General features: G+C 37.9%; 1 protein-coding gene across 1 annotated transcript in view; it reads left to right on the forward strand.

The window, feature by feature from the left end:
• Window positions 1-441: 441 nt before the first annotated feature.
• The window catches only part of KCNK2 (potassium two pore domain channel subfamily K member 2), a 193,860-nt gene continuing 170,433 nt past the window's right edge, over window positions 442-23,868 (forward strand). The window contains exon 1 of the mRNA XM_019428271.2: window positions 442-860. Coding sequence (XP_019283816.1) covers window positions 827-860 — 34 coding nt within the window. The 5' untranslated portion in view covers window positions 442-826. The remainder of the gene's footprint in view (window positions 861-23,868) is intronic.

Consider the following 23,868-nt stretch of genomic DNA (forward strand, 5'->3'; position numbering starts at 1 on the left):
AAAAGCTATTTGAAAACTTCCTCTTAATTGCCTTTCTCACATTGCTTCTGTAACTGATAAAATTAAAGCCAGCAAGCTCAGAAAACTGATAGCATTCTCAATTTTAAAAAATTATAATCAATGCAATTTAGATAAGGTTAAAAAGAAAGGAAGAAAGAAAAGCCTACGTGGAAGCAAGCCAACGATTCATCTGTTTGCATTAATAAGTTCCAGCAATGGTACCACAGGCACGGAAAGCCTGTTTGCCACTGCACTTAGCAAGCACATGAGCTTAAAAATAAACTTTGACAATGTAGATCTCTTTGTCCTTTCAGGAATGGAAAACATTATGTACTTCAAAGCATACTAAGCCTGATTTTAAAATATAGTTGGGATATTGTTACCGTGGCAATTGGGAGGGTCTGTAGGCTGCACATAGTACATGGATGCTTCGTGTGCAATAGTCCTCAAGCCACAGACTAGTGAGAATACACGACGCTGGCAATTTTAATATGCTCCTTCATAGGGCAGAAACGTCTGTCTTCTAAGCTCCCTGGAACAACTGGGATATAGTTCCTCATTTCAATCAGGGAGTTTCTTCCTGAACCAAACTGCGAAAACAGAGTATTTGAGTAGCACGTTTCACTTGCAGCGTTTGTTCATTTTGGAGTGTTTTTGGACAGGAAATTGATCTACAGGGTAACATTCACACAAGAAAGGAAACAGTATGGGACGATGGCTTGTTAGTACAAGTGACTCTGTTTTGGAAATTACGGATGAGAAACCTTGGTGGAAGAACGGCATTAAAGATCAAAAGCATGATGACTCCTGATGAGAACATCCCCAAATGATGAACCCGCAAGCAAAAAGGAACTTCTACTGTGAGTATCTCAGCAATAATCAAGTATCTCGTTTGTTTTTAAATTTTCTAGAGTATGTGGAGTAGATTTCCAAGCAAGTGTTTGATGTAGGGAGTCTTCATAGACAAGTCTATAATTAAACTCATTGGGTGGTTCCAACAGAGGGTTAGTTACTGGAATTTTTTCCATGACCTTGCAACACTGAAATAAACTGCATGCTCATGTGGACATGTTTTACATAATAGGCATGTTATATCAGGCTTTTATTGTGTGATGTATTAACTCTGGCAATGCAAAGTTGATGAACATAAGTACCTACACATTCCATTACGTTTGGACTCTGGTCATTTAAACTGTCTTTGCTTAGGTTTCATGTTATGGCTAATCCTGTAATCAATATTTCCAGATATAGATTGACCCATGTTATATACAATTTACTTGGAATATTAGTTATTTTCTCAGTGAATCTTATTTGTTTACTAGGGAAGAGGTTTACTAGGGAAATGGGGAAGAAAAACTATGATAGTTTACACTCAAACTTGGGAACTAAGACACTTTTTTCTTCTTACATTTCCATATTTATTCAGTTCGAAGTTTTGTGTGAATATCGTTTAGATGTCTCTATATAAGATTTCTCACTCCATGGGAGCAGTGTTGTGGTCTTGGAAATGTGAATCAAGTTCATCGACACCCTAACCCTGTGTAAACATAAATACAGCTAAGTCGTTCTTCAGTGCCCGGCAGAGCACATACTTAACAGTTTTTGAATGTGCAATATATGCTGGTGTTGGGTAATAGGACAAATGTCTTGATTGTATAGTAATCATTTCATATCAGGATTCCAATTTATTAACTTATCCACGAATATGATTGAATTCTGTTTAACAAGGAACTGCATAATAATGAGGTTACATTGCATTACCATTTTCACTAAGGAATTTCTTTAAAAATCAAATTTCTAATTGATTGCTATTCTTGGTTGTTTCTCTTTTGAATACAATGAGTTTGTTCAACTCATTGTTTATTTGAAGACATAGAAAGTTTTTGGAGCAACTCACTATACAAAATATCAGCTAATTTCCAATCAGTACGTAATTTCCAGGTGTTACTTTGTAGCATGGGAACTTGTAATTAGCTATTTTGGAGCCCCCTCTGCTGAAGATTGGTGGGTAAGCTAAACCACTGGCCAAGCCCCCAAATGGGGGAGATCGTTTTTTTAGGTGTAAGGATCATGAAAATAAACTGAGAAGCAAGTGGATGAAGAGACTCTTGGAGTCAAACCGAGTGTTCCTAGAGTGACAGGAGAGAAGCAAAAATACAGAGAAAGGCACTGAGTGGGAGAGAGCCGGAGAGGTAAGGCAGATTTATTAGAGGTGCTATCTCTATCTCCTGTGAGGCCAGAAAACGCTGTTCTGGTACTCAAATTCTGTTCTAGGTCACCTGCCATAGATACTTGTGAAACTGAACACATGTCCTTCTGCTAGTACATGTAACAGGAATGCTGTACGGGTGATTTTACCACATCTTATTAGAAGTGGTGGTGGGATCATTTGGGTAGGAACTGACAGGAACTGTAACTTAGCAAGAATTATCATCAAGGTAAATTCTTGGGATAATCATATGTAACATTTGGATAAGCTTAAATTATCCCATTAACAGTTCAGTTCTGTCTCCTACTTAAAGGTGTATCTTACATGTAATTTGTACATGCAGATCTATCAGAATATAATTCTAATTAGAATAAGATATCCTACAGGAATCATTTGGAAGTTCTCTTACACTTTTTTCAGGGTAAAATCATCTGGATTGATCAAGTAGAATTCTGGGACCTCAATCAAGAAATGATGCAACATTAGAGAAGTCCTAAGGGGTCTGGTTATTTAACGAAAGCCAAGTCCATAATGTATGGTAGAATGATTAAGATTTTGAGGATTACCTTCAAAAGGAAAATGTAGGTTTAGAGCCCCTCCACCCTCCAGCAAGCTCAGAATACAGTTACGGATGACAAATGATAACTTGAATTTTTATGGCACATTAATTTTTTTCTAGTTAGTTATTTGACATCAGAAAGATTTACAGCCAGAACTGTTCAAGATTTGCTGTATCAAGAGAAATGACCTCCCTGTTACTGGTGATATGATATAGACAAGGAGATTCAAAATGGAGGGGGGATGCAAGTATTTTGAGTCAGACAAATGTTTATTAGAGTTCCAGATCCACTACTTATAAACTGTGTGACCTTGAGAAATTTACTTAAACTCTAAGTTTCTGATTCCTTATATATAATATGGAGTTAATTCTTCCCTCTTAGAATTACTACTATAAAGATTAAATGAGATAATCTGTGCTCATGGCTTGGCCTATAGCAAGCGTACAAAAAAATGGCTAAGCTGTATGAACTTTGGGGACCTTTCTGACTATGTAGTTCTAGTAATTCTAGCTGTTGAAAATAATCTGAATTCCTCAGTTGTGCTAAATGCTACCCAAAGATGTGACTCAATAGAAATATCTGTTCTTCACTTCATGGGGTCCTAATATAAGAAAAATTATTTTTTTTAACGTTTATTTATTTTTGAGACAGAGAGAGACAGAGCATGAACGGGGGAGGGGCAGAGAGAGAGGGAGACACAGAATGGGAAGCAGGCTCCAGGCTCTGAGCCATCAGCCCAGAGCCCGACGCCGGGCTCGAACTCACGGACCGTGAGATCGTGACCTGAGCTGAAGTCGGACGCTCAACCGACTGAGCCACCCAGGTGCCCCAAGAAAAATTATTAAACAGAGCTACTACTAGTGTGGTGAAAGAATGAGTAAGGCAATCAGAATCTATGAATTGAAAATTATTAATTTTTTTTAGATGTTTTAGATGTATGAGGTGGTAAAAATCAACTTGACCATTCTACTGTCTCAGTGATTAATACAGTGGAAACACTGGATTGGCTATCACTATTCATTTCCTCTTCCATCTGTGTCTAATCATCTTAGGAAACCCACTATAATCAGCAAAATCATTCTCAGCAGAAATGGTTTTCTGAGAGTTTAAGGACTGAAAATTTTTTCATCTTCAAGATATTTTCTATCACATTTCTATAGTTCCTGCAAAAGCCAAATTTTTATGTGGACGGTGTATTTTGATAATTTAATTTATTGTGTTCATTTGTTACATGCGCACAGCACTTCCCAGGACCATCATTCTTATACTACTGCTTAAACTGGCTTAAGCAATGTTTTACACATCACAGATATGAAATAACAATCTAGCTGTCAGATTTACTATATGGAAACTTACTATGTATCTGGGAGAGTATCAGCAGTGGCTATCAAGGAAAATATTATCTTGTATCTATATAGTGTCATTGTCCTTTCAAGACATTTCCACATATATTATTTTATTTGTTCTCACCCTTGAAATAGAAAGGGATGCTACATTTACTTCATCTGCTGTATAATATGAATAAAAAGCAGAATTAAGCAAAATAGTCTATGGAGAATGTTGAAGATGCAGAAATGAGACTCTGAGTCTAGCATAATTTGTCTAATGGTTTTATGACAATCTGATTTTTATCCAGAAATATGTGACTCACCTGCTTCTTTCATGCTGTAATAGGAGCCTTAAACTTGAGCAATAATTAACACTTACCTTGTATTGTGCCTTCCGCAGTCACCAACCAACCAGGAACACACACAAAACAGATACAGTGCAACTAGGTTCAACCTCAGTCAGGTGTGCAGAAAAGCCTGAATGTCTAGATTTCTCTGTCTTGCCCGCTACTAATATACATTAGGTATTTCAAGAGAGTGAAGATATTTATATTTACCCATTTAAACTTTCTATTTTACAAAGGAGTCAAGGCCACAGCTGAGCTCTTGGCAACCTTCCTTGGCTGAAATGATATGGATCCGGACAATTGTATTGTATATATTATTGGAAATTCTCTTAAGAATTAGAGGGTTTTTTGATGTCATGTGCATGAACGCTTTTTCAGGGTAGAATCGTCTGGATTTATTATGTAGAATTCTGAGGCCTCAATCAAGAATTGATGCAACATTAGGGAAGTCCTAAGACATTTGATTATTTAAAGATATTGGTATATATCATTATATACCATTATAATTGGTAAAACCAATTAACGAAGTGACGTCAGGTAAAACTCTGCTCCATGGTTCCTCAAAGGCTGGTAAACTACATCTTATAGGTATAGATTTCAAAACTCTGGGCATAGTTATATCTGTTGATTTGAGCCTAGTAAGCAGATGTCTTCCCGGGTATAACTGAAGACTTTAGCCAACAGGAACCACCATTTATAGGTACAAGAGGAAAACAGAAAACTATATAGCAGCGGGGTCCGACTATCTCACACAAGTTAACCACTAAGTGTTTCTGAAATGCAACGTGTTGGGTTTTTTTTCACATTCGTAGCTTCATCTGTTGCAATACTCTTCCAGCCTGGTTCCTAATTTCTTTTCACTTAAAAGGTTAACATTGCCACAAGTTCTGCACAGTACTTCTGGTTGGTGCTATTTCATGAAAATGTAGGCTTAAAGAAGAAATTGTAGAGTAGAGAGCTTTGACGCATTTGAACTGAATAGAACGGAGCTTAGAGAAGCCCTTGTTCTGGGTGAGCGTTGCTCAGACACTATTATCCTGATTATTCCTTCCTCCTGTGAGAGAGACGTCCTCTAAGTTAGATGAAGTGCAGCCGACCTAATAGAGGTGTGATTACGGGTCATTACATGGTATGATGCCAAAGGTTTTTGTTTCCGTCGTGCTGTTTTCCTCCTTTGGAAACCCAAGGTGAGGAGGGGCCAAGATGGCAGAACAGCATGGAAGTTTTTTTATTGCGTCTCTCCTCCCTGAAACCTGAGGTGAGAGGTCAAGATGAATCAAACAGACGGTCGTGTGCAAAAGCCACCAGTTTCTTTTCACACCTTGACAATTTCGAGTTCTGAGTAGTGTAGTCCTGAAAAAGTTCTTGCTTCTTTCCCTTCCTGTTTTTAAGATTTGTTTTATTTTTGAGAAAGGATTCTCACTCCTTCAGGATGAGGCAGCCTGCTCTCTGAACACAGATTTGTGGGTTGTATATATTTTTGAAATTATTTAAAAATCCATGTAAAGTAAAATTCACTAATTTTTGTGTGTGTAGTTCTGTGAGTTTTGACAAATGTATAGTCATGTAACCACCACCAGAATCAAGATAAAGAACAGCTCTTTCACCCCCAAAATATTCTTTTTTATTTATTTATTTATTTATTTATTTATTTATTTATTATTTTTTTTAATATATGAAGTTTATTGTCAAATTGGTTTCCATACAACACCCAGTGCTCATCCCAAAAGGTGCCCTCCTCAATACCCATCCCCCACCCTCCCCTCCCTCCCACCCCCCATCAACCCTCAGTTTGTTCTCAGTTTTTAACAGTCTCTTATGCTTTGGCTCTCTCCACGTCTAGGTCCTGGGACCACTTATTTGTTGTCTCTATAGTTTTGCCTTTTCCAGAATGTGATATAAGTGAAATCATATAGCTTGCAACCTTTTGAGTCTGGTGTCTTTCACTTAGCAGAATACATTTGTGATGCATCTGTGTTGTAGTGTTTAGCAATATTTTTTTTTCTCTTTATTGCTGAGCATTATTTTATTGTAGCAGTTTGTTGATTTATTCAACCATGAAGAACACTCAGGCGGTTTCCAGTTTTGGGTGATTATGAGCAATGTTGCTCTACATGTAATATGTTTGAAACACAGGTTTTGTGTGCATGTAAGTTTCCATTTCTCTAGGGTAAATGAATAGGTGTGGGGTTGCAGAGCATATGGTAAATGTACATTTAACTAGAAGAAACTCCTAAACTGTTTTCCAGAGTGACTTTACCATTTTGCATTCCTTCTAGCAACACATGAGATTCGTAGTTACTCTGCCTCCTTGTCAGCACTTGGTATTGTCAGCTTGTTTGTTTGTGTTCATTTGTTAGCCATTCTAATAAATGTGTAATGGCATCTCCTTGTGTTTTAGGACATTGAGCATCTTTTCATATGCTTGTGATCTGAATGTCCTGCTTGGTGACAAGCATTCAAATCTTTTGTCCATTTTTTACTGGACATTTGTTTTCTTATTTTGGGGTTTGAGACTTCTTTTTAATATATGGGTATAAATTCTTTGTTCGATTTATGATTTGAAGATATTTTCCACACTCTGCCTTTCATTTTCTTAACAATTTCTTATAGAGAAAAAGGTTTTAGTTATGACAAGGTCAACAGATTCATTTTTTTTTCTCTTATGGGTCAAGTCCTTAGTGTTGTATCTAATGATTCTTTTTCTAAAGTAATTCATGAATATTTTCTCTTGTGTTTTCTTTTTTCATAAGATGGTAATTTTATGTTTTACATTTAGGCCCTGGGTCCACTTTCAGTTAATATTTTTTATAAAGTAAGGGGTATGGATGGAGGCATGTATGTGTATTTTGCACGCAAATGTCTAATTGTTTCAGTGCTATTCATGGAAAAGACTATCTTTTATTCATAGAATTGTATTTGTACTTGTGTGTTAAAAGTCAGTTCAGTAGGAGCACCTGGTTGGCTCAGTGGCCATGCGTCTGACTCTTGATTTCAGCTCAGGTCATGATCTCTTGGTTTGTGAGGTTGAGCCCTGCGTCAGGCTCTGTGCTGACAGCAGGAAAACTGCTTGGGATTCTCTCTCTCCCTCTCTTTCTGCCCGTCCTCCACTCATGTGCGCTCACTCTCTCTCTCTCTCTCTCTCAAAATAAAGAAATAAACTTAAAAAAAAATAATAATAATAAAGTAGATTTTAAAAACTGCTCAGGGGCGCCTGGGTGGTTCAGTCGGTTAAGCATCTGACTTAGGCTTAGGTCATTATCTTGCAGTCTGTGAGTTTGAGTTCGAGCCCCTTGTCAGGCTCTGTGCTGACAGCTCAGAGCCTGGAGGCTGCTTCAAATTCTGGGTCTCCCTCTCTGTGCCCCTCCCCCGCTCAAGCCCCCCCCCCCCTTTCTCTCAAAAGTAAATAAACATTTTTTTTATTTAAAAAAAATTTTTTTTAACGTTTTATTTATTTTTGAGACAGGGAGAGACAGGGCATGAACGGGGGAGGGTCAGAGAGAGGGAGACACAGAATCTGAAACAGGCTCCAGGCTCTGAGCTGTCAGCACAGAGCCCGATGCGGGGCTCGAACTCACGGACCACGAGATCTTGACCTGAGCCGAAGTCGGCCGCTTAACCGACTGAGCCACCCAGGCGCCCCAACATTTTTTTTTTTTTAAAGTCAGTACACTATATTTTTGTAAGCTTATTTCTGGACTCTCTATTTTGTCCCATTAGTTTATGTATGCATACTTTCACTAATACCATACTTCACAGTACATTACGAAATCATGTGTGAGTTCCTCTAAATCTGTCCTTTCTCAGCGTTTTTCTACAGACTTTGCTTTTCAATATACAACTTAAAATCAGCTTGGAGCGCCCAGGTGTTAAGCATCAGAGTTAAGCATCCAACTCTTGATTTCGGCTCAGGTCACGATCTCACAGTTGTGGGATCAAACCTGGCGTTGGGCTCCATGTTGGGCCCTGAGCTGGGTGTGGAGCCTGCTTAAGATTCTCTCCCTCTCCCTTTGACCCTCCCCTGTCCACATATGATCTGTCACTCAAGAATAAAATAAAATCATAAGTAAATAAGTAAACAAACAAACGAATAAATAAATAATCAGCTTGGCAATATCTACAAAAACCCTGCTGGGATTTCAATTGGGCTAAGTGTTAAACCTACAGATAAATTTGGGTAAAGTTGGTATCTTCCTACTATTTGAGCCATATAATCTATTTAGCTTGGCTTCGTTTCTATCCTCCGTATTATAGTTTGTGTCATATAGACTGTGCACAATTTTGTTAGATTCATACTTGGGCATTTCGTTTTTTGGAGCTATTGTAAATGATACTTCAAAAAATTTGTTTCTAATTTTCATTGCTAGTATATAGATATATGTTATATCATGGACAAAGAGATTGTATATGTGTATGAAGATATTTGTAGAGAAGGCCTACAAACCAACATGAATATGCCTAACAACCAAGTAGAGAAAAGCCTAACACACACACAGGAAAGAAAGTATAAAGTAAATACAAGTGACTCTTTTTTTTTTTAATGTTTATTTTTGTGAGTGATAGAGAAAGAGAGACAGAGCACAATTGGTGCAAAGAGACAGAGAGACACAGATTAAGAAGCAGGCTCCGGGGCGCCTGGGTGGCTCAGTCGGTTAAGTGTCTGACTTCAGCTCAGGTCATGATCTCGCAGTCCGTGAGTTCAAGCCCCGCGTCGGGCTCTGTGCTGACTGCTCAGAGCCTGGAGCCTGTTTCGGATTCTGTGTCTCCCTCTTTCTCTGCCCCTCCCCTGTTCATGCTCTGTCTCTCTCTGTCTCAAAAATAAATAAACATTAAAAAAAATTTTTTTCTTTAAAAAAAGAAGCAGGCTCCACGCTCTGGGTTGTCCGAACAGAGCCCGATGTGGGGCTTGAACTCACAAACTTGTGAGATCGTGACCTGAGCCGAAACCAAAGTTCGGACACTTAACCAACTGAGCCACCCATGTGCCCCAACACAAACCACTATTAAATATAAAATGAAGCTCAATTTCACATGCACAAAGAGAAAGGGAAAACATTTGGGAAATCATATGGGAAATATTTTGATATGTATGTTATCAAAGGTGTAAGAAAACAGATGCTTTTATAAATTACTGGTGACTGTCAAAATTGATATAACCTTTATGGAAAACACTTTTTAATGTTTATGAATATTACTGATGTACATAATCCCAGACCTAGCAATTCTGCTCCTAGTTCATTCTACACATGGGTAGATGGATAATGTCATATGTCTAAGGGTATTTACTGCAATGTTTCTTTATAGCAAAACATGGTAATGTAAATGTCCATTATCACGGATGTGGTGAAAGAAATTATTGTGTGCACACATTGTTGTATAGTTGTGGGGAAAATAATAAAACAATGTAATACACACTCATGTAGAGTGTCTCAATAATATCATAATGTAAACTTCTCATTAGAATATAACCTTCATAACTAACCTGAATGCTCCCTGGGTGCAGAATTTTTTCCCCATTAACTCACTGCTGTACCTAGAACAATACTGTACATAGTAGAACTCAACAAAGGAGGTGAAAGATGTCTATTAGGTCATTGGACATACGACTCTTTTTTTTTTTTTTTTAATTTTTTTTCAACGTTTTTTATTTATTTTTTGGGACAGAGAGAGACAGAGCATGAACGGGGCAGGGGCAGAGAGAGAGGGAGACACAGAATCAGAAACAGGCTCCAGGCTCCGAGCCATCAGCCCAGAGCCTGACGCGGGGCTCGAACTCACGGACCGCGAGATCGTGACCTGGCTGAAGTCGGACGCTTAACCGACTGCGCCACCCAGGCGCCCCTGGACATACGACTCTTGAGTTGAAGATAAAAATTCAGAATTGTTAGCTAAATCCATAGATAAAGCTGAGAAAGTTGTGGTAAGGTAATGTGTTGAGAAGGGGCTGAGCATTTATTACTGGCAGGATCAATTTGTAAGGGGTAGATGGAGAAAGAAGAGACAAAAAGGAAGGTGAGAATGAGCCACACCATAGGTGGTGATCTAGGGGAAAATGGTATTTGGAGCCAAAAGAAGGACTTTTAAGAGAACAGTCAATGCGTTTATACCTTTAAAAATAAAAACAAGGGGTGCCTGGGTGGCTCAGTAGGTTAAGCATCTGACTTCAGCTCAGGTCATGATCACACGGTCTGTGAGTTTGAGCCCCGCGTCGGGCTCTGTGCTGACAGCTCAGAGTCTGGAGCCTGCTTTGGATTCTGTGTCTTCCTCTCTCTGTCTGCTCCTGCCTCCACTCACACTCTGTCTCTCTCTCTTTATTTTTTTAAATAAAAATTAAAAAAAAAAAGAAATGTAAAAGATAAACGTGAAACATTTTATACAGTGAAGAAGCTCTCAGGACTAATAGGGCTATGTCTTTGGTTCATGATATAGAACCAATCTTAAAAGGCTACTATTAGCTAAAAAAAATGGGATGATTTGAGCAGGATACTAATTGCAATGAACTGAAATCCATCAAATGTTTAAATCCAGGAGATCATAATGGGAAGAAACAATTAACTGGAGATTCAGGGAAGGCCTATTTAAAAGTGGCAGGTAAGCTGAAATTGAGGGCTAAGTAGGAAATAACTGGTGAAGGTAGAAACATGTATGCACCCAGCCAGAGGATGAGAAGAACTCAGTCCTGTGTGGCTGGAAGCCCATGAGTGAAAGGGAGAGAGGTTCAAAATGAGGTTGGAAAAATATTCAGGGCCGATCACTCAGGAACATATAGTCATGCTGAGGGCTTGATCTTGCATTAGAAACGAGGTAGAAAGTTCTTGAAAAGTTTTATGCAGGGGAGGGACATGATCAAAGTTGCAGCTTTTCTTTTTTAATTTTTTAAATGTTTATTTATTTTTGAGGTAGAGACAGAGTGTGAGCCGGGAAGGGACAGAGAGAGAGAGAGAGAGAGAGAGAGAGAGAGAATCCAAAGCAGGCTCCAGGATCTGTGCTGTCAGCTCAGTTGCAGTTTTAAAAGATCACTTTGACTGCTACAGGGCCCGTGAATTGGAGGAGGTCAGAACAAAATCAGAGAGAGAGGGAGAGTTAGGGGCCCCTGCTCTCCTGCTCATGCTATCTGTCTCAAAAATAAATAAACATTAAAATTGCTTACTTTCAGTTTGTTTTTACTTTTTTTTTTAAACAAAGTCCAAAAGATGGGTTGCAAGACTGTGTTTCTTACTGTGCTCTTATAGAAACCAAAAAAAAAAAAAAAAAAAAGCCCCATTTCTATGTAAAAAAGGAGCTATTTCTCCCCTTGAGAAACACCCACGTGCAGGGCTGATACTGAGTTGAGATGCCCAGTTGTTAATGGCTAGTGCTCATATGTTGGTGCATCTGTCCTGATTGGTCGGTGCTGATGAATTCATATTTGTCAAATACTAAAAACTCACTCTGCTCGGGTCATAAAATTATATTTCCAATTGTCTTTTGGAACACTTCAATTTGCCTATATGGTTGGGATTAGAAGTTGACAATAGGCAGCATTTAGACATGCTGCATACAGTCCTACCGTCCTTTTGAGGAACAGGGAGGGAAGATTGTCAAAGAAATTTCTCTTAGAGACGTTGCAGGTCGTCTCTTGTAGTCTCTGTTTCTCAGTACGCTTGAATATTCTGCATGGAGAACACAGCAGCTGGTTTGCCTCTTTTATGCTTTTCTTCTTTGATACGACATTATTGCTTTGTTTTAAAAAAGAGACCACAATTTCTTACCATACTTTATTAAGAAAAAAATCCAGGAGAATTTTATTCAACATGAGTTATCGTAGATCTATTGGTTAAATTTCATGGTATTAACTGTCTTTTTCTCCCTTGTTGAATGAGTGTGCATTTTCTATCATTTTCTACCATTTCCATCATTGGTACTTTATTAGATGCCCTTTGGAAGTGTGATGTTTGGGATATGTTCAGTGGGGGCATTCTCTAAGGACGGTTTTCTGCTAAGAAATGTTAATAACGCTTGAGACCCGATTTATTGAATAAGTGTATCAAACTTAGAAAAATTATTAATAATCAGAGATAAAGTGTGACTTACAAGGATTCTCAGGCTGCTTTTCTTAGGTGGCTTGTAAATTGGTGAAAACCTAGTGACAACACTTATTTTCTTGTGGGGGCTCATATATCATCTCAGAAGCCAACTTCAAAAGAGGGATTCCAAAACTATTTTCAGCATTAATACCTTTAGATCGCAATGATTTTCCAATGTGATTATTTCAGGCTGGAACTCATCTGGATGTGTGAATTCTAAAAAAAAAAAAAAAAGTGCTTTATGCTTTATTGTTTGATCCCACTACATACACTCAAACAAACTATTGGAATTAATGAATCTCCAATTATAGGTGCCTGGCTAGCTCAGTTGGTAGAGTGTGATCTTGAGATTGTTCGAGACCCACATTGGGCATAGGGCTTACTTAGAAAAAAAAAAAAAAAGAATCTCCAATTAAACTGTCATTCATAGAGTATACCTTTTAATTTCCTTTTAGAATTCTTCTGGCCCGCCTAACTCTAACTTTCTAGTATAAACAAACACACTTCAATAGTGATGACGAGCCTGAATCATTTTGTTAGTTTTAAGTGACCCAAATTTATTTTTAAAATCACAGAATGTATATTTTCATTGGTAGATGATAGCTAGATATTGGCTATCAAGAACATATTTTGTAACTTTGCAGTAACTGCCATCTGTGTTTGGACAGTGAAACACTTATGCTCCAGAGAGTTATACGAAGTATGATTCTCAGCCTATTCTCAACCTGAATGTTTAAGAAATATCATTTAATTTTCCTACAAAGGGAATTTCACTTTTGTTTCAAGTTCTCCATTTTACTTGGTAGAAATTTCATCCTGGGTGAACTTGGGGCTTCTTCCTCAGAGCCTCTTCCGTCCACTCAGGATCTTTCCCAATCCCAGGTTTGCTTCTAGGCTCGGGTGCTTTCAGAGATCCAAGTACTTGACATGGATATTTTGACATCTGCGTTGGTAGCATTTGCTGTGCCACAAGTGGTTACTGGGTCCTCACAGGCTGTGTCTTCCTTGTCCTAAACATCAGGCCTTGCCAAGTGTGTTTGGCGATTTTTGAACCCCTCTTAGGAGACGTGAAAAATGTGTCTGCTCCCTTGCACCACTCTGGGGCGGCAGGGAATCAGATGTTGTCTCAGTCCCTTTCAGGCTGACGCCTTTTGCGGCCATTGCCACTCAAATGCTACCATGGTGAGTAGGGTGTAGTGCACTTTAAAAACACCTACAACCTGACTGAGGTCTGCCAGAGCAGGTTTCAGGTCACAGGCTCTTCTTGTGTCCCCAAACCTGTCTGCGGATGTGCATCCCCCACGGCCTGACTTGGCGGAAGTAAGATCAAGGGGATGTGCCAGGCCCTTCCCAAGGACTTAGGACTATTTAATCTCTCGTCCTCTCTTTGATTTTTTCTCTTGTTCCAGCCCCAATAATCTTTCTGTTCTCTGAAACAGAAAAACAAAACAAAACAGAACAAACCTTGCATTTCATACGTCACGAGTTTTCCAACTTTATGTTTATATAAGGACTTTGGCTTTTGCCACCCAGAAGTCAGTGATTGACTTCTTTGTTCTTCTTTCCTTCCCAGAGGCTGTAAGTCTAGAAATGGCTTTATCAATGGGGTAAAGTCACATGAGTATAAAAGAATTACTAAGAATGAAGGAAAAGAGCTCAGTTATATAATATCCAAGTATGAACAGTATGGTTGTTTACACATGGCTTTCCACAACCTACAGATTTTTAAACTGAAGGAAGTGACCCTAAAATGTGAGCAGTCCGTTTTAATGGAGCTCTCGTGACTGTGACACAGCTGTGTAAATCCCTTTCACGTTACCAATCTTGCATTTCAGGAGCTTTCTCCAAGGCTTAGTTTGTTTTTTGTTGTTGCATTTTTTTTTTTCCTGTTCAGTTAAATTAGGAAAGAAATTTACTCTTAGAAATACATGGACTCTTTGGGCTCCAGCCAGCCCTGTATTACAAAGACATCTTTCTGGGCACCCTTATTTGACAAAGAGAATTCCTGCGATATTACCCAGTTGTGCATAACTGAACGTGTCAGTTCAGTGACCCTTTAATGAATCACCTTTTAATATCTGCCCCCTGGCCGTAAGAATGTCACTTCAATATTATTTTATAGTTTGAACTGAGTTACACTGAAGCATTTTGAGAGTGGAAAGACACGACAGTATTTTACTTTAAATGACTCCACAGCAATTGTGGACAATAGTTGAGTGCCCTAGTTAGTGAGCCTGGGCATGTCATAAACAGATGGGGCATCTAAGTATATATATTACAGCTAAAGTCCAGCAATCAGCAAATGTCCCTTAGTAAACACCCAAATCCTAGATTTGTATTGACCTCTAGAGTGGCACAAAACAATTTCAAATCTCTAAAAACAATTTTTCGTCTGCAAGACACTTTTTCTGTTGATAAAACGTAGATGAGAGAAGTTGCTCGAAGCCACCACAGTTGGTCACTGTAGCAGTTACGCCGGAACCCAGAGAGGTCCCCTTAAATTTTACACTATGTCCTGTTGTGCTGTCACCCACCCTCTACACACTACAGCCCTTGAGTTCTTGTCAGTAAGACACAGAAGAGAAGCATCAAGTCTGCATACCCAGCTCCAGGAATTTCCCTAGCCAGTGCCAGGAAAATCCACCTGGGGGCGAAGTAAAGTTGTTGCCAAGAAGCGAGCAGGAGAAAGGCAACTGTGGCTCCTTTGTGGATGGAGACATTTATCTTCTTTCTGGCAAAGTAGCAGTGACGTGAGGTACCCGAGGAAGGTGTAGGGACATGATGGGGCAGGTGCTTCCTCCAGGCACAGCCCGGTCTGGACACCCTGTGCGCTCTGTGGATCAGAGGTGACAAGTCGCAAGGACTAAAACGATCCCCGATGGGGCCAGTATTTGGTAGAGGACTCCCTGGCTGGAGCCAAGGTTGGGGCTGTATCTGGTGTCCACACAGCATCCGCGTCAGCTTCTCACAGCGTCTGTTCATAACGTTAAGAGGTCCATGGTTGCAGATGCCCAGTCCACGGGCACAGAGAATAATTTGTTCCTGATCCTGGCATTCAAGGCTATATAAACGTATGCAGTCTTCCAGGTTTATTAACACTGCCTTCATACAAAAATGCTTGTGCTAGCTGAGGTTCCTAAGCAATCTGTTTTGAAGATGACTTGTGGTTTTTCTGCCCTAAGCTTTTTCCGTAATATTCCTCTGACCTCTCAAAATCTTACCTGTGTGCTAAATACCTCCTCCTTCATTAAAGCTTTTCCTGTCTGAAAACTCCCACTGAACAAATAAATGTTACTTAAAAATCGAAGAGCCCTAAATGAGAAAAAGAAAATACCCCAGCTATTCTTTATTTTTTTTTTCACTAGGAGACTATCTGACTGCTTGTCGTATGTTTCAGTGATAATATAAAAACAAAGTTAATTGTCCCTCCATTGTCTTTTTATCCATCCCTACCTACCAGAGCTAATAAACAGCGTACAGATTAGACCTACAACTTTCTTCTTGCTCAAACAACCAGGTATCTATAGGAGTTTATTGTTTTCCCCAAATCAAATCATATTATACACATTACATTGCAATTGTGTGTTTAGCTTAGTGATACGTCCTGGACACTCAAGCCAAAACATCTAGCGGTCAAGAGCCAAGGCTTCAGGGTCACAGTGCCTGGTTTTAAGTCCAAGCCAGGAGCTACATATTCCTATAACTTTGGGAACGTTTTCTAACCTCTTAGTTTCCTCCTTTGTTAAATGAGGATAATAAGAATTTGAACCTCATGGGGTTGCTATGAAGGTTAAATTAGTACATATAAAGTACTTGTACAAGCACACGCAATACACTGCCTACATAGATCAGAAAATATGCATATACACACAAACATAATTTTATGTAAATCAGGTTATCATAAGGCTTTCATTTCAGTATAATATTTGCTCTTTTGGTTCTTCTTTTGGTCCCTACTCTCTCCTTCCTTCCATATTTGCCTCTCCTACTCCAAACACTTGAATTAGTATAAACATTAGCAAGTGTAAACCGACCCTTAACTAGTGTAGTCTTATACGCAGTCTTCTGTAAAGCTCCTAGCGATTGTCAAATCTGATCTCAAATGTATATATGTATACCTCTAATATACACATGTATATACATATACACATGTGTGCATGCTTTTGTTATTGTTTACTCTACAAAAGTGAAATCATATTACATACAAGGGTTTTTTTGGCATCTTTTCTCACATAGTAAGTTTCAGAAATCCCTCTCGGTTAGCAGATATGAACAATAATATTATGTTCTATCGGTTACCATAATCTATCTCTTCGTGTACACGTTTTTGCTACTCCAAAGAGTGCTGTAATAAACATCTGGGCTCACGTATCTTTAATTTTTGGTGTTTATATTTCCATGGGATATATATCCAGGAGAGAGATTGCAGGGTCAAAAGGTTTATGCATCTTTAATTTTAACAAATGTTCCCAGGTTGCTTTCTAATGGAGCTGTACCCATTTACATTTCCACTAGCAACGTAGGAAATACTTTTTCCACATAACCCCACTGACGATGTTACCGCTGCTTGAATTTTTTGTCAGTCTGATAAGTTTAAAGTGACGTTGTCTTGTTAGCTCACTTTCTATTTCCTTATTAGTGAAATTTTTTTCATTACATATATCTTCTGGCCATTTAGATTTGCTCATCTGTGAATTGCCTATTTATATCTGTTGCTCATTTTTCTTACACTGTTGCCCGTTTATTGTCAATTTTTAAAACTCTCTTCATATAATCATAGCTTTTAAACCCTTATCTGTCATCTGCATTGCAAACCTACTTTCTAAATTTGTTTACTGCATTTATTGTATCTTCTGCCGCACAATACTTTTTTATTAGCTTCTAAGTATTCTCCAGAAGTCCTAATAAAATATTAAAATTATTGTTATATTTAACACTTTGATCTACCTTTTGGATATGACATGAGATAATATTTTACATGTATATGTGTATATATATTATATATTTTATATAAAATATGCTTTATATACATATATATAGTTTAAAATAGATATGAACTCATACTGATATTAATAATTATAATCCAGCATCACGGAGCTCATTCTAGTTGGCCCCAATCCCCTGCTTATCTGTAACTCCTTTCTCTAACAGTTAGAAACCTGATTCCTGTGATTACAATTTTTTTACTTATTTGTCCAACTTCTAGTATACATTTCGTTTCATAACTGTTGACCTGTACCCTTATGAGAAACAAATTTACCAACTTGAGTTAATATTTTCAGACAAATCATTTTGTCTTTGTACCTAAAGTGTCTGGTAAAAGCAACTGTTTGCCAAAGTTACTTAGGTCAACAACTTTTTTCTATACCCCCTTTAGTGATGTTATGTCATACGTTTTTAATATAGTTAAACTCCTTTGTCATAGTCTACATTCCATCCTGTCTTCTTTCAACATGTGGTTGAGTTTTTAAAACTTCACATACTGGGGGCACCTGGGTGGCTCAGTAGGTCAAGAGCCCAACTCTTGATTTAGGCTAAGGTCATAATCTCACAACCCTGAATTCGAACCCCTGAGTCAGGCTTTGCAAGGGGTACGGAACCTGCTTAGAATTCTATCTCCCTCTGCCCCTCCCCCACTTGTTCTCTTTCTCCCTCTCTCTCTCTCTTCTCCCCAAAATAAAAATAAAATTGCATATAATAAGGCAACTTTCTGTGTTGTATAGTTCAGTGGGGTGATGCGTAGATGCATAGAGTCAAGAATTACTCCTGTACCATACAGAAAACTTGATCACCCTACAATTCCTTTATGTAACTCCTTTGTTGTCAATTTTTTCTCAATTTCTCAGCTCCTAGAAACCACTATCCATCTTCCATTCCTATAGTCTTCCCTTTTTCTTAACGTCATGTGATTGAAATCTTATATATTTAGACTTTTCATCTGGCTTCTTTTACCTCGCAAAATGCATTTAAGACTCATTCATGTCATTGTATGAATCACCCAAGGAGGCATCCATTATAGAGATGTGCCATAGTTTGTTTATTCATTCACCTGTTAAATGACATCTTGGTGATTTCCAGTTTCTTATGATAATGGATGAAGCCGCTATAAACATCGGTGTATAGGTTTTTGTAGGAATGTGTTTTCAATTCATTTGGAGAAATACTTACGAGTAAAATTGCTGGCTTCTGGGGTAAGTGTATGTTTCACTTTACAAGAAAATGTCAAACTACTTTTTAAAATGGCTGTACATTTTACATTCTCAGAAGCAGTGAAGGAGAGCTCCTACATCCTTAACATTTGCGATTGTTGGCTTTTTGATTTATAGAAGCTCTTTATATAGTCTGGACGTTAGTCCTTCTCAGATGCACACAAAAACAAATATATTTTTTTCCTGCTCCTCTGCTTGTCTCTTCATTTTCTAAACAGTATCTTTTGATAACCAAATTTTAATTTTCATGAATTCCAATGTATTAATATTTTATGGGCAGTGCTTTCTGCGAACTGTGTGGGAATCTTTGCCTACTTCAAGTTTGTGGAGACTCTCCTGTGATTTTTTTCCAGAAGTTTTATAATTTTAGCTTGTACTTTTAGGTCTGTGATCCACCTTAAATTAATTTTTTTGCATGGTGAGATGAGCCTCGGGGTTCATTTATTTTCCATATGGATATCCAGTTGTTTCAACAATATTTGTTGAAAAGACATTCCTATCCCCCATTGAAATGCTTTGATACCTTTGTTGAAAACCAGTTCTCTACATATGTATGGATCTGTATCTGGACTTTTACTCTGTTCCATTGATCTATTTTGCTGTATCTACATCAATATCACACTATCTTAATAACAATAGCTTTTTTAAAAAGTCTTGAAACATTTAAGTCCTCCAACTTGATTCTTTTCCAACATTTTTTAACTGTTCTGTATTTTCAAATTTTTAGCTTCAGCTTGCCAGTTGCTTCAAAATGCCTGCTTAGATTCTGAATTGGTTCATCCTGAATCTATACATCATTTGGGGGAGAATTTGCATGTCAGCAAAATTAAATCTTCTGATCCTTGAATATGCTATAAATCTCAATTTGCTTGTCTTTAATTTCTGTCAACAATATTTAGGAGTATTTAGTGCACAGAACTTGCAAATCTTTCATTAAATTTATCCTTTAGTATGCCAGGGATTTGGGGATGTTATGATATATGGTGTTGTTTCCTTAATTTCATTTTTCTAATTATTTGTTGCTAATATGTAAGAGTACAACTGTTTTTGTGTCTTGACCTTATATTCTGTAACCTTGTTAATTCACTTATTTGTTCTAATATTTGCTTTGTAGTTGCCTTAAGATTTACTAAGCTGGTAATGATGTCATCTGTGAATAGAGGATGTCTCACTCCTTCCTTCAATTCCTTACTCCTTTTATTCTTCTTTTTGCCTCATTGCCTTGATAGACTCCAGAGGTCAGAGCATTTGCTGCTGCTTCGTCATTAAATATGCTATAAGCTGTAGGCTGTTTGTTTGTTTCATAACCAGTTTTTATCGGGTTGAGAAAGGTACTTTTTTTTTTTTTTTTTTTTTGAGAAAGGTAGCTTTTACTCCCAAGTTGCCAAGAGCTTTTTCTTTTTATTATGAAAATGGCTATAGAATTTTGTTATCTGATTTTCCTATTTCTACTGGGATGATCACATGACTTTTATTTTATCTGTTATTATTTTGATGTGGTGAATTCTGCTGATTAATTTTCAAATGTTAAGCCAATATCATGTTCCTAAAGTGAACTCCAATTGCTTGTGACAGATTGACTATTTACGTATTGCTGGGTTTAGTTCACTAATTTTGTTAGGGATTTCCAGTCTAAGTTCATGAGGGATATTGGTTTGTAGGTTTCCTTTCCTGTAATGTCATTGCCAGGACTTTTTTTTTTAATTAATTAATTAATTTATTTTTGAGAGAGAGAGAGAGTGCACACAAGCAGGGGAGGGGCAGAAAGAAAGGGAGACAGAATCCCAAGCAGTCCCCACACCATTAGTGCAGAGCCCTACGTGGGACTCGAACTCACAAACCGTGAGATCATGACCTGAGCTGAGATCAAAATTTGGATGCTTTACCGACTGCACCACCCAAGCACCCCTGTAATGTCATTGTCAGGTTTTGATATGAGTTATAGTGACTTTGTAAATAAGTATTCCCCTCTCCATCACTTTTTCAAAGAATTGTGTGATATTATATTATTTCTTCTTTAAATGTTTGATAGAATTCACCAGGGAAGTTACCCAAGCCTAGAGTTTTCTTTCTGGGAAGGTTTTAAATTGCTAGTTCAATTATTCAACAGTTAGTATTTAATATCTAGACGTTACTATTTTTTTCTCCTAAGTCAGGTTTGATAATTCGTGTCATTCATAGTATTTGTCCATTTCATCTACGTTGTTAAGTTTATTGGCATTCTGATTTTTTTTTAAAAGATGCCCTTAGAGTTTTTTTTAAAGTTTGTAGAATCTATAATGATTGCTTTCATTTCAAATATTAGTCATCTGTATTTTCTGTCTTTTTCTACCCAAGGTGGTAGAGGGTAGCTGTGTGTGTTCAGTGATGTGGCAATAGGTAGATTGTTAATCCTCTTCTAAAACATGAGAAGCGGCCCAAGACAGTCTTAGCTGCCCAGTCTCCACGTGTTATCAACATGGGGATAGAAAAAATGTAATCCACCTGTTTATCTCTTCTTCAAATCTTAGAGATTAGAGAAACTTGCATCTCACGAGGGACATCACAGATCCACCCTCTCCTTTCAGAGTTCCAAGAACCTCTTAAAGGCAAACCTTCTTCAGGATCTACCTCATTCAACTCCTTGCCCTAAGGCAATGTTGTCCTCTGAGCTTAAATCAGGCCCCGGGGGAGCAGATTCACAACCCATTAATTCTTGCCCACCAGGCACATATTGCTTTCTGGTACCAACAGTTGTTTTTATGTCTAGAGATGAATGATTGCTTCAAAGTGGAAAGTGATGGCAGGGTCGAGGCAAAAACCCCTTCCATCTCAGAGCCCAAACTTTATACTTTAAATTTAAGTTTGTGAGCATTGTCTAGAAAGGTCTATCTAAAGATTCACTTAGCGTTTCTAGTACTGTTGACAAGCTCCAGAGTCCCTTCTTATTTTTATCTTCATATATCTCATTTAGTCCCCAGTGAATGTGCAAATGGCAGAGACAGTGAAACAATCGATGGTAATCCCGGAATCCAGAGCTCTCTTTGTTTCTCAGTAAATTTTAAAGCAATATTATTTATTTACAATATCTAATCAAGAGGTATGGTTATCTGACGTTCTTTCTCAATATGACCCTTCTTTAACATCACTGAAGCCACCAAAAAATATTTTATTCCAAGCACGTCTGCTTTCTGGATGCCGCTTTGTTTGCCTTTATTTCTCTTCCCTCTCTCCTGTTATGAGGTCATTTACATGAAAATGGTATCTTAAGATGGTTTATCAATATGTTATGATTATTTTCACCTGCAGCTGAGAATACTCTCATGTCTTTTGTTGTTGCCATGGAAACAATTATGCTATCAAAAGAAGAGAATTAAGATTTCATTTAGGGTGGAAATGAGGTTGGACAGATAACGTTAAAGAAATGAAAAGGTGCCTGCTGTTTGTACCTGAAGAAAAACAAGATATAAATTAGATAGGAATTGGTCATTTTGTTTTAAGACATGTAAATCAAATTTGGAGCCATTTGCGTGATTTGGAATTTTTCTCTACAACTTCTCTTTCTATACGTATTTTTCTCCTTTTAGGCACTATGGATAGTTCAGTACTTGGGCCCATACAACAAAGCTAAAGAGAATATCATTCTGTGCCTTGATTGGTCTTCAATCATTTTCAATGGCATTGAGTCACGCACAAAAATTACTGTCACCTGAATATACTCCTGCTTTAACAAGCTAACTCATAACTTACTGTCCCCAGCAAGGCAGGGACAGTTCTTTTCCCTGTTTATAAAACTTCTCACTTAAAAAAAACCAAAATTAATCTTGAAAGATAAAGGGTAGTTCAATCAGCCATTTGCCACAGAAGCCACTGAGTTATATAGTATTTTCCTTGAAGTCTCCATTTGGGAGATTTTTTTCCCTCCAGTTTTCCAATAAAACCACCCATGACTGTTTATTCTATCACCTTCTAAACCAGAAATAAAAAAATTGTCAGATAATGTATTGGATATTGAAGAGAAGTGACTTTAAGGTAAGTTATTTTGTAATGTGATAGAGGGACTCAATTTAATGGAAAGGAAAATCATAAAATTTAACCTGGAGTTGAGAAGAGTAGGGAAAACTTACAACTTCAAGATATTTTTTTAAATGATTGTCAGAAACCAAACACAATTTTATTTAATGGAGTATTTTGGAATTTTTCTCTACAACTTCTCTTTCTATATGTATTTTTCTCCTTTTAGGCACTATGGATAGTTCAGTACTTGGATTATTGCCGTCACATATAATTTGCTTTCTAATAATTTTTTATTTATCCTCTGGTGAACTCACCTACTCTGAGCCTCCTATGATTTTCTGCAATGCATTGTAATAGAAACTAGGAACTAAGCAACCTGACTGTGCCACTTTGCAGAACATTATGGAATATCATTCTTCGGGCATTTTTAGAAATGGGGAAGGATAAGCAATATGTAGCAGAAGGAGCTCCGAGTTGAGTGTTTAATCTGTTCTAGCTCCTGTGCTGTATACTTTACAATATATCACAGCAATGCAGGGACCACAGGCTTTTGAACCAGATAGTCTGGGGTTGAATCTGAACTCCCCACTTACTGTCATGGGATGTTGGGCAAGTTACTTAGCTTGTCTCTGTCTTTTGCTCTTCTCTATTAAGAAAATAGTACTTTATCCACCTTAAACCCTGTTCACGGCCAGTAACCAGTGCTACATAATATCTGCAATTACTTTTAATTCTTAAAAATAAACCTATCCAGGGGTGCCAGGGTGGCTCAGTCAGTTAAGCGTCTGACTCTTGATTTCAGCTCAGGCCATGATCTCCCAGTTCGTGAGTTCAAGCCCCGCATCAGGCTGTATGCTGATGGTGTGGAGCGTGCTTGGAATTCTCTCTCCCTCTCTCTTTGCCTTTCCCCTGCTCTCTCTCTCTCTCTCTCTCTCTCAAAATAAATAAATAAAAACAAATAAATAAATAAACAAACCTATACAGAAAGTACGATTATTACTTCCATTTTACATTTGACAAAGCAGATGGTTAGAGAGGTTACATAGCTTGCCCAATCCTAGTTCAAGAACAAGATCAGAATCTGAGCCTAGACCTGTTTCGCTTTAAAGACATCATTCTTTACGATTATACGAGATGTGATATGTGACTATGT

This window comes from Panthera pardus, unplaced genomic scaffold, assembly GCF_024362965.1.
Source record: "Panthera pardus isolate Hobbes unplaced genomic scaffold, ASM2436296v1 HiC_scaffold_21, whole genome shotgun sequence".
In the NCBI taxonomy this organism is placed as follows: domain Eukaryota; kingdom Metazoa; phylum Chordata; class Mammalia; order Carnivora; family Felidae; genus Panthera; species Panthera pardus.